The following is a 12,585-nucleotide window of genomic DNA, read 5'->3' as shown; positions in this document are numbered from 1 at the left end:
TTAAGTCTGTGACAAGCCCATTTTAACCCTGCTTTTATCAAAGTTTTATAGTTATAGTTTTAAAGGATGTTGAAAATCCAACCTAAACTACAGTGCAACAGACAACCAATCATGAGCTCGACTCGTTAAATATTCATGCAGAAATTTCTATGTTGTCTATTTAAATTTCTATATTTCTATTTTGGGAGAAAAGTCGCAGAAATTTTCAAGTGCTGTCTGTATGTTATTTCAATTTTCTTTTTTTTCATTCATTAGAGCGGATTTTTGTGGTGACAAAAACGTTATTAACCAAGGCTGCAAAGTTGTTGCATGCTGTCCAATCAGAGTTTTAAATTTTGTAAAAATAAAAATCAGTTAACTCTGAGTTTACAAATGTTCATTGTGAAAACCTGACTACCCAGGGGTTAGATACAAACTATGGAACAGGATAACCCAGAATGACACTGGATTAACAATTTTCAGTGTGAAAAGCCCAAAAGAAGACCAAAGTTTGCAATGAATTCAGATCCACTTCTCTTGTCAATCAGCCTTTCTTTGGCCATGGTATACGGTTGTCAGTCCCGTATTTCAGTCCTTAATAAGGTTATGTTCACACACAGTTTGGTTATTTACGGTGTGACAACTGCATTCTATAACTGAACTCACACCGGTAAATTTTCAGGATTCACAACCGCATTCTGGACTGGACAAAAAGTTGTTTGTCACGTCATACAGTGCAAGAGAGCCACTCTGTGCTGTGGGTTTTCATGTGTGGTTTTCACTTCTGGTAACTTACAGCGATGGAAAAATGAGCTGTGTGTCATCTGAAGGTTTTAGATCCAGTCACTGTCCTCCACCAGAGCTTCTCCTGTCAGTTTTGTGTTTCACATGTGACTCAAATGCTCCGCTCTCCACCCAGATATAAAAGCTGCTGTCGGTTAATGAAGATTTGATGGATGAACTCGCAGCTCAATTGGACTCTTGTCATATCAAAGTGATAAAGACTTTTCAGTTTTATGGACGTTGCCATCTTTGATATTAATTTGGTCACTGTCGGTTGGTGATAAGAGAATACGTGCTTGAATCCCGTTGCACGTTCATACAGACAGTATTCGAGACGCTACTGTAAGTTTCTGTTTGAACGGGATTCGGGACTCACACCCGAAAGCAAATGCGGTTGTCAATCCCAAAAACTGACAGTGTGAATGCAGCCTTTGATTGAATAAAGTCCTCTATATTATCAGTTTTACAATAGAGACCACATTAAGAGATTTTACCCTCATTCCCTCGAAGCGCGAGAGAGCTCGGAGAGGTCGGAAGGCTCTCAGCGTTCGGAGAGTTTTGATGGCGCCCAGCTCTGAATAGTTCAGGGCGTTGGCCACCAGGCTGATCAGAGAGACCTACACACATAAACAGAGGTAATTAGGAGAAAAGCAGGCATGATTCCCTTCCTTTCTGCTCCGGTCTCTAACTCCCTGTGGTTTCTCATGGGGAAATATGGCCTTTCAAATGTATAAATGACCAGTTTGCTCACCCAACTGTTATCAAACGGCATGAACTCTAACAGTCACAAGCACCCACATGCATAACACACACAAAAGAGATCATTTCAATTCTCTCATTCTCAGCTCATACACAGTTCACTGATGCTCTCTTGCCAATGGTGCTTTTATAACCACTGTGGGGGGATTTACTAAGAATGAATTGACGTTGTTGATTTGCACCTGCTGTCTGCGTTGTTTTAGCATCCAGTTCACAAAAAGATTCATGCAAATCAATGCTGCAAACTCGGAGACAAAATCTGAGCTAAATGCGACCTGCATGGCACAGAGAGTAATAGAGCAACACAAGTTCTGTGAATAAGATGACCTATTATAATCCAAAATTAGCATGTTTGCACTGAAAAACAATGACTTCATTGAAATACTCATTGTATTAATTACTAGTACAGTGCCTTTAACAACTGATTAAAGTGGATTGAGGTTGGTTTTTGTGTTGAAAACTGCACAGAAGTGGCATAACTGTCTCTTTTTTTTGTTCTGTCATTATATTGACAAGAATTTTAAGAAATAAAAAGGTGTAAAATAACTTCAGAATAGTTCAAAATGAAAATTATATCATGATTTACATATCCTCATGTCATTCCAAACCTGTATGACTTCTGTGAAACAGGCAGAATGTCCGCTGTGCCCTTTTCCAGTGTTTATTTATTACAAAATATACAGTGTAAAAGTACTATAAAATCTTAAACTTATTTTATTTCAGCTAATTGCCGTAACAAAATTTCTCATTTTCATTTAGTTTAACATTATCTACTAAAATAGCTAAAGCCGAAATAAAAAAATAATAAAAAATAAACAGATAATAAAAATGACAAAAACACAACAAAATTACTAAAACTTTAAAATTAAAGTGAAAATATAATTAAAAATACTAATAAACACTATTAAAGTATCTCAGTTATACTAAAATAACACTGCATGGAGCTCAACAGCCCTAATCCCCATTATGAAGAACAGCCCTAATCCCAGCATTCTGGTCCATGGGAGAAAGTCAGTGATACAGATGAAAGCAAATGAATGATTGCAGAATTTTCTTTTTTTTTTTTTTTGTGAGTTACATACAGTTGTATCCCTAGGTTTATAATGTATACACCTTGCAGAATCTGAAGGTGAATGTTTGCATCTTTGAATCCCTCAATTGTTCTCAGAGTGAAAAGACGGATCTCACAATTATACAGCCACTGCTGGAAAGAGTTCATATTAGAGATGCACCGATACTAAATTTCTCCACCGATACCGATAGCCGATTATTCAGAGTGATATCTGCCGATACCGATAGTTTGGGGGTTCTGCCTTAAATTAATGATAGGCTACTTTTATTATAAATAATAATTAATCATTATATTTTGAAAGAAATGCAAATAAAAACTTTATTCTCTCCATTTCATCAACTTGTTTCAGAGTAACTGGTATCAGTTATAAACAAACACATTACTCATATTAATATTAACACACATTAACTCAATTCTGAAGATTAAATTAATATTTCTTAACTTTCTGAATGTTATTAATTCATATAATACTGAACATCAAACTGGTTTCTTAGCATTTTCTTTACCTAAAGCCCAAATTCAGTTAATTTTTCTGCCGTCTTTTGATTGACAGCATATAACGGCCCTGACTATCGGCTGTTTTTAAATCGCTTTGTGAAAATGTGAATGTGAAAATTTGTTTTTATCGGCCGATATTGATTATTGGCCGATATATCGGTGCATCTCTAGTCAAAATATCAGTTATTTTTTCTTGTGGAATATTTGTAAACATCTGTATGTAAAATAGTTTATTGAGGGTGGTACTAAATAAAAAAAAACATGTGATTTTTATTATTATTATTTTTTTTAATTACTAACATTTTGCAGATTCTGCAAGGTGTATGTAAACTTATGTAAATGACCACAGTTGTACTGTAACTGTAATCTTGTGCAACTCAGTTTGATATCATATTAATTCAAAAGTTGAACCTACATCAACAATAATAAAATCCAGCCAGCACCAGAGATTGGTGAAGTATTTGGCAAATCCATATGCGACCCATTTCAGCAGCATCTCAAGAATGAAGATGTAGGTGAAAACTTTATCAGCAAATTCCAGTATGGTTTTTACATTTTTCCTTGTCTCAAGGTAAATGTCCTCAAAAGCCTGAAAAACATATGTTAGATGTTAAACTTTGATGTGAGGAAATAAAGAATAAGAAGTATTCATTGCAACAAGCTAAGTGAATAAAAAAAAAAAAAAAATCCATCCAAGATAGAGGACAAAATTAGAAAAATGTTGATTATAAGTGAGCATAAAATGTATTCAATACCAAAAAGTATCGATATAAAATAAAAGTAAAACTGCTAATAAAATGTGATCTGTATTATTCTGCTTATTAGATTATTGTGTCATTAGCTTAGCAACATGTTCACATTAAAATTTCCCCTCACCAGAGCGCCACTGCTAAGCAGAATCATGAAGACGATGAAGGTCTCAAACCAGCTGTGCTCCACTATGTTATAGCACGTCTGTCTCAGCTGCCACCATTTCTTCCATATGCCCTTTTCAGTATCCACCTGGCAGCACGGGAACTTACGCACGCACCCTGAAAAACAAACATCAAATTGCTTTTTCAATATTCAAAATCCCTGTTTCTTTAAATTTTACTCACAAAAAGATAACTGAATATCTTTTATTTTTTTCTTATCATTATTTCAAGTAGTTTTGCTCAACTTTTACCCAGTGGATTTAAGAAGTGAGTTCCCTCAGGTTTACATTTATTAATTTAGCAATTTATTTATTTAACCACAGGTGCAGTTCATTACAATAATTATGAACATTACACGAACGGTTTACAACCACAAAAAGCTTTTTTTCTTCATTTTCAGCCCTTAAAAAAACCTAACAAGCATCTATTTGTAATATGTTTTGCTTGAAATGTGTAAAAAACAAATGCCATTTTGTTTCATATGTTGCTACCCAATGCTATGACATTCTGACCTTTTAGGCATGACTTAAAGGGGTACTTCACCGCTGGCAAAATGGGCTTTCAATAAAACTTGGCATTGAAATTGGTGCTAGAAGACAGAGAAAAAGGGCTGTTGTTTTCCCTTTTGCCAAATAGGTAGGAAAACTTCAACATCCATAATGCACTGGGCATGTTGCCATCCAAGGTCACTTACACCAGTCTGCTATGGATATGCTTGACCAGAGTCAAATAGTACCTTGCTTTAGTAGGAAATACTCCTTAGCAAACTTTTAGTCACAACGGTGTCGACTTGTATTGTTCCCAGGTTCAAGAATTCAAAGAGTAAATGTTTAGCGGAAGTGAGTTACTTTCAGTTTCCAGTGAAGGATCCAAAGTGTTGTAGGCAGCAGCTAAAGGCTGCAAATAATTGTAAATATGGAGAGAACGCTGTGAAGGATCCAGCTCAACAATCTTTTGCTGCACATCAGAACTATATTCTTTGGTTTTACTCATTGTGATGAATGATTAAGGGAATTTGGCCTTTGTGTTTCCTCATGTTTATACTCCTGTGGAACAGGAAGTCATGGCTGGACAATTTCATGCTCCTAGTCACCCTGGTGTGCTAAAAAATGTAAATATGAATGGGAATATACTTTAGAGATATTTTACTTATAAGAATTTCTAGGGGTGCCAATAATTGTGGCCAACATGTATTGGAGAAAAACATTTATATCATAATGTGAGTTTCCCCCCACTTTCAATTGTTTTACTTCGATGAAAGGTTAGAATTTTGTGAATTTTTTGAATGAAAGATCAAAAGGATAAACAATGCAAATTTATTTTCACAGCCACCTTTGCTCATATTTACTAAGGGTGCCAATAATTGTGGAGGGCACTGTGTATATATATATATATATATATATATATATATATATATTTATTTTCACTCTTATTTGTGTCTAACATGTCAAAAACGCAAAACGTTTGTCTCGTCACATTCAAAATTACATTAATTATATCATATTAATCAAAATATATTCAATTCAAAACGGTGAAATTTCATAAAAATGTTGAGTCGCTGATGGTCTGATGGTCGCTGAATATTTCATCATAAAACAGTCGTCAAATATTAAATGTTTAGCAGCTACTTACTTGCCACATACTCTTTCACTGCTAAAACGAAAGAGTCGCATTGGAATTCGTACTCGTCTTCTGTGAACAGTAAGCCCCGCCTTCTTTGATTTAATTGGCCAGCTGAGCTCACTCGTTCTGACAGTGATGAGCGCTGTTAGACTGCTAAGGCAGACCAGCCTAAAAATGTAACTTTTTTTGTCATCCTAACAACAAACAGAGCAGTCCATAATGGAGTACAGCAAAGCAGCATCAATAATTTCAAATATTGGGCCATTTGTAATTATTTGGGGGACTTGTCCCCCTCAATGTCTGTGGTGGTTACGGCCCTGGCAGACAGTGCGCAGACCGTCGCAGAACACAGACGGCTGAAGTATACTTTGGGCTTAACCGTTTTGTTAATAACCATCTGTCAATCCGACTGTCTGTTGGTGGGGATTCAAAAATGTGGTACAATCTGTATTTTTCATGAAAGCCCCGGTGCATTTTGCGTCATCTGGCAGACTTTTGCTGACAAATAAACAGGAATTTGTTGGTCCAGGAAATACGGAGAAAGAGTAAACATTGCTCATGTACATATACTACCAATATTGTAACAATGCAAGCAGGCTGAAAATCGGCAAACTTACACTTTAAGTGTCAAATCCGTAATTGGGGGCACTGTAAATATAATGATATATCCCACTGATACTACAGAACATTTCTGAGAGTTGAAGGACAAAGAACACATTGTACAACAGTCTTAATATAGTGAACAAACTATTAGCTGAATCACCTGCTGTGAAACAAGCTTCTGGATCTGTAGATTCCTCAAGTTCAAAGTCCAAAGCATCATCTCCTTCTTTACCCAAGTGTCTGAGGTCCACCGTGCTGCCCTCTGAGGAGCTGGGAGCCACGTCAGACAGCTTCTGCAAGAGCAGCACAGACACATCACACATTACTATGGCAACCGCCGAGGACATGATACATGTGCGCACGGTTTCTGAAGTCAGTCATTTCAGCTGAGTCACTGAGCAAAACCTGAGAAGAAAGGTTTGCTTAGTGTGATAAAACCCTTTATCTAGTGCAATGACTAGTTTATAGGCATTTCTAAACATTATAAGCCATGAACCAAGCTCTGAGATAAATCATATCACACAATACTATACATTTAAAGTTTAATGCAAAATATACAAACATTGAAACTTGAAGTTGAAATCACACTGACTTCTACAGAAGCACTTACAATCACTGAATCTCTGAGCTCATAATTGGTCTGTCCTGAATTGTTTATATAGTGCATATTGTCTCTAATTTTTGCATAATCACTCGCTAAGCATTTTAAAAGTGAATAGCTGATGACAATTAAAGTAAAATTGATTATTGTAAAGTGGATATTTGTAGAAATCCTGTTGCCTTTCTGAAGGCCTAATTACATCCCAATTACACATATGTACGGTATATTATTTTAGCTTGAGAAAGCCCAGTGCAAATTATTCAAAAATTAAGATGTTCTTTGTCTGATAATTTTTGGAAAATGCACCCATTTCATAGACTGAGTGACCTACTAAAAGATGGGAATCAGTGTTATTGTTACTGTGAACTAAAACTAAAACTGAAAATCTGGAATCTGAGGGTTCAAAAAAAATCAAAATACTGAGAAAATCGCCTTTAAAGTTGTCCAAATGAAGTCCTTAGCAATGCATATCCACTCACAAAAATACATTTTTGATATATTTACGGTAGGAAATTTACAAAATGTCTTCAAGGAACATGATCTTTACTTAACATCCTATTGATTTTTGGCATAAAAGAAAAATCGATAATTTTGACCCATACAATGTATTGTTGGCTATTGCAACAAATATACCTGTGCGACTTATGACTGGTTTTGTGGTCCAAGGTCACAAATGTGTGTAAATAAATAAAGATATGTATTTTCACTCTTTATGCCTATTATTTTAGTAATGAACAAGCCAGAGTCTGCATTCGCTTTATCAAAATCAACATGAAATAACATTCACAACCTATTTTACTTTTGAAATGTGGAATTTCTGAGCAAAACAGGATATTCAAAATGTCTTGATTTTATCCATCAGGAATTGATTGGATCATTGAAGTGGTCTCTAAATGACAGGTAGTTTGAGAGGAGGGTCTGAAAAATATAAGGTCATTTCAAAGGATGTGCAATTTTGGATTTTGATTAAAGGTTATGAAGACAAACATTTATTGCCTCAGGAATGACGTGCACCAATGGATGGTTCAAAGTAAAACCAGCCATGTGTATTAAAAAAAACAAATAGGGTCATGTTGACTTTAACAGCACGTACCTGCTATGCAGAAATAGCCTAAATGTTTACTATACAGGCTTAAACTATAATGCAGCACATTATGAAGGCCGTGCATGTGATAAAACACTACATGGTGAAGTTTGCTAAACAAAAAAACATCAGTACTGTCAGATTTCTAGCTAATGCAGCTTGTGGAATAATGCAGGCATGTCATGACAAAATCTATACACATCCAATCTTCCTCTGTGATCAAGCACAAAAAACGTCTGGATGGCTTGAGTCCTTGTTTGGCCCCAGGTCTTTTCTGTCTAATGTCATTTTGACAATCAAGGAAGCAATAATGCCATTGATTTGCATATCTAATACCTTTTAGTAAAATTCATGGGATTCCCAGATTATGCTGATTTGTTTGGCTAACTAAAATTATGCATTTGGCAGAGGTTTTTATCCAAAGCAACTCACAATGCATTCAAGGTAAACATTTTATCAGCTCATGTATTTCCTGGGAATCGACCCATGACCTTGACATTGCTAGAACAATGCTCTACTGTTTATTGAACTTGTAAAGTTGCTTTTGGACAAAATCATACACTCTAAAAAAATCTGGGTTAAAAACAACCCAAATTGGATTGAAAATGGGCAAACCCAGCGACTGAATTTTTTTAACCCGGTGGTTGGGTTAAATGTTTGCCCAACATTTAATAAATGTGTATTGTTTAATTATTATTCATTAAACTTCATTTAATTTATTAAACATATTAATAAATGTTAATTTCCAACATATTTTGGGTTCATTTTAAGCAAGCAATACAGTCATTTTTAAACAATAGTCGAGTTAAATAAAACTACCTAGCAGGTTGGGCAAATATTTAACCCAACCACTGGGTTTGTCCATTTTCAACCCAACTTGGGTTGTTTTAAACCCAGCATTTTTAAGATTGCATATCAACAGCTGTCAAGCATTATTGTGCTTGTCCAACTAACTTTGACATTATTCCGAAAAATAACCATTTCTCGAACCTCAACTGTGTAGAGCTGTGCATGTAAATGCAGAGAGGCCTTAAATCAAAGTAAACTGTACACCATTATCTACCATTATCTATGACTGAAGATGAACAAGAATGATATTGATGGTATGGCAGGATTTGAAATGCATAAATAATCCATTAGAAAGAAACTGTTTTCATGAATGGTAAAAGCTGTCTTTATGGTTAGTTGGGATGCATATGCTGCAAAGACAGACCACGTTAAAAGGTGTGAGAGACACAAAAAAGTAAAAAACAACAACTATCGTCTGGAGGACAAGAGATTGGCCAGAGTACTAGAATGACAGATGAATCAATAGGAGCAATAATACAGAATCATCTGCTGATGTCTTGAAAACCATCAATCAGCGATCATGGCTCTGGTCCAAAATGTAGTGAGCTGCCTTTCTGTCTGCTTTATCAAGCTGAAACTGAAATGCAACCTCGTCAAGAACACTCTCCTCCATATTCTACATTATTTGGTTTATTCTAATTATAATCAACACTTCTTAAGCTTTGTCCACCAGCTCACTGCGCCTGTTGCATTATGGGAAAGCCTTCTTTAAAAAGGATGCATGCAATACTGTCCTAAGTCTGACATATACTCTATACAATATGTAAATGTAAACATATTTTGTGAGTTGTTATAACGAAGAGTGATTTTGGGATTTTTTGGGGGGAATTTTAATTCCAATTGCAATTCAGCATCCTGTGGGAGGCAGTTTTATTCAACCATTTCTGCTTATGATTCCTTAAAATGCAGGTTACATAAAGAGAGTTTCAAGTGAAATCATATCACCCTTCACAAAACTAAAGCGGTAGACATTTTAGGACAATTTCAAAGAGCTTGCCGTACAAATGACCAGTATATAATGGTTTTATGCCTAAACCACAGACCGCCACATCCTCGATTCCCAGCAGGAAGCAAATGAGCATGTTATCTTGAGGCTAACATTCACACTCACCACTTAAATGGCAGATAATGTGATCTGAAGACTGATATTCCCTGACCCCTCTTCCATAATGGGTCAGGCTAAATGTTGATGTAATCCACAATGCACTCATTGCAATTAACCCAACCGGAGAGGAACTTGACCATGATTACACCAGTGAGAATTTCAGTGATACAACCAGAAAGCTTTCATTTTTTAGGGGCCATGTACGTGACAATAACTACGCCAAAGGATTGGTTCGACATCATTGGCACTGTTATTGAAGTATTCCTACTATCGGTTGTACTGTTGTGAACATTTACACATTTGGTAGACGCTATTATACAAAGGGGCTTACAGTGCATTGGAAGTTTGCATTTTCGGGACATTCGTTTTCATTCACCCTACATTAAATATGGCATCTACCCTGATCAAAGTCCAAAAGGAGTACATTATTCTGACCTGGAGCACGTAAAGATGTATGTCATCAAAAGCGGTTTACCTCCATGAGTTATGTAGGGTGCATTGCTATCAAAATTCACTCCACAACCATCATTTCTAGGTGACTTGGGTACATACTAATGAAAGTACTGTCAGAAAACAACCTGCACACCAACCAGACCAGACTATAGAGCCCTTTATTACATCTGATATTAACAAGTTTTCAGTGACTAGATCATGTTTGGATCACAACTGACTGCATCAAATCACTTGGAGGTTTTCTAGATTTAAATCAACGATATCCCATTATTTATCAAATCATTTTACTGAATTAAAGGGATAGAGTTGAACAGATGAACAGATTTAAAAGGGTTAGTTCACCCAAAAATGAAAATAATACATATATTCATTAATTTATTACTCACCCTCATGTCGTTCCACACCCATAAGACCTTCGTTCATCTTCAGAATGCAAATTAAGATATTTTTGATGAAATCAGTGAGGCCTCCATAGATAGCAAGTTAATTTACATTTTTAAATGCCCAGAAAGGTACTAAAACATATTTAAAACAGTTCATGTGACTACAGTTTTTCTAAATTGATATTATAAAGCGAAACTTTTGTTTCGAATCAGTGGTTCGGAGCGCCAAAGTCGTGTTATTTATAAGGTCTTACGGGTGTGGAACGACATGAGGGTGAGTAATTAATGACAGAATTGCCATTTTTGGGTGAACTAACCCTTTAATTTAGGCTTTTATTCACATATAAACATTGATCAGCAAACATAAACAAAAGCTCGACCAAGCCTGCTTGACAAGCGAGAACAAACCTCTTGCAGAAGCTCAAACGTGCTGCTTAACACGAGAATGAACCTCATTGGTTCAAAGTTTGTTGTCAGTAAGAAATTAATATGTTTATTCAGCAAGGAAAAATTAAACTGATCAAAAGTGACAGTAACGACATTTATAATGTTACAAAATATTTCTATTTCAAATAAATGCTGTTCTTTGAAACTTTCGATTCATCAACAAATTCTGAAAACAAAATGCATCATGGTTTCCACAAAAAATATTAAGCAGCAACAATTTTCATCACTGATAACAATAAGAAATGTTTTTTTTTAACAGAAAATCAGCATATTAGAATGATTTCAGAAGGATCATGTGACACTGAAGACTGGAGTAATGATGCTGAAAATTCAGCTTTGATCACAGGAATAAATTACATTTTAAAATATATTCAAATAGAAACAGTGAGTTTTAATTGTAATAACATTTCGCAATATTATTGTTTTTTTATGTATTTTTGTTAAAATGGATGCAGCCTTGGTGAGCAGGAGATGTTTTCAAAAACAAATAAAAATAAATCTAACTGCCCCCAAAATTTTGAACAGTAGTGTATGTAAGAGCCATTTTGGATTTTTTTCTCAAGTGACTGTGCGAATCTCTATTCGATCACATTAGAGATGCATTAGAATGAAGGAAATGCAAAAATAGATAACAAACATATGCTAATGGCAGGTGTAATGGGGCTTTTGACCTCCACTAAAATCTTCTTATCCACCCTTCTCCCTGCTCCATTTGTTTTCTTTTAAACATCCTGAGGTCTTTGAAGAAATGTCAAATAATTTCAAACTGCAAACTTACCTCCTCTAGGTCTGAAGAAAGACTGCTGAAATCCTCAGTGTTGAGGCACTCAAAATCAGACTCCTCAGCGGCCATTGGGACACTGATGGTCAAGCTCGGGTTGCTTATAATATTCTCACTGTCACTATCCACGTCCGTTCCTCCAGTGCTTTTAACCAGCTCTAGTGTGGTGTGGTTGGAGTTATCATTTATTCCCTTGCAGTTTATTGTGACCATGTTCCCATCTTGAGTTTTCTTTTTCTGCTTCTTCCTCCTTATACAGCCACTCCGGAAGAAACTCTGCAGGCAGGCCTTAACAAAAGCGAAGCCTCTCTTGATTCGACCAACCGCTATCTGCAAGTTGTTCTTTTCGATCTCCTCGTCATTGGCCGTGAGATTTTCGGCACTGAAGGAACTGAGCAGCAGAGCGAGGAACAGGTTCAGAACCTAAAGGAAAGGCAAAATTAGGAAGAAACCAACTACAGGTTCAGAATAACTTCACACACATCAGGGGCCGCATTTATAAAATGCATATACAATTAGATTTGATTCTATAAACCATGGATTGGTCACAATTTCTATTAGGTGTCTTTAACTACTCTGTGCCTACTGCTTACATGAAAAAAGGTACAAATGTGCTTATTGTGTTGACACTATTGCTGCTATTGAGGTGGG

At 35.9% G+C, this 12,585-nt stretch overlaps 1 protein-coding gene across 2 annotated transcripts in view; it reads right to left on the bottom strand.

Moving 5' to 3' along the window:
• Positions 1 to 12,585, bottom strand: part of scn1laa (sodium channel, voltage-gated, type I-like, alpha) — a 74,470-nt gene that overhangs the window by 15,526 nt on the left and 46,359 nt on the right. For both annotated transcript variants that reach the window (XM_051905143.1, XM_051905144.1), the window contains 5 exons: positions 11,932 to 12,357; positions 6,392 to 6,524; positions 3,968 to 4,122; positions 3,507 to 3,680; positions 1,257 to 1,379 (listed from right to left, as the gene is read on the bottom strand). In XM_051905143.1, coding sequence (XP_051761103.1) covers positions 1,257 to 1,379; positions 3,507 to 3,680; positions 3,968 to 4,122; positions 6,392 to 6,524; positions 11,932 to 12,357 — 1,011 coding nt within the window. The remainder of the gene's footprint in view (positions 1 to 1,256; positions 1,380 to 3,506; positions 3,681 to 3,967; positions 4,123 to 6,391; positions 6,525 to 11,931; positions 12,358 to 12,585) is intronic.

The sequence above is a fragment of the Ctenopharyngodon idella genome, chromosome 9 (genome assembly GCF_019924925.1).
Source record: "Ctenopharyngodon idella isolate HZGC_01 chromosome 9, HZGC01, whole genome shotgun sequence".
In the NCBI taxonomy this organism is placed as follows: Eukaryota; Metazoa; Chordata; class Actinopteri; order Cypriniformes; family Xenocyprididae; genus Ctenopharyngodon; species Ctenopharyngodon idella.
This window is presented reverse-complemented; position numbering and strand designations above follow the sequence as displayed.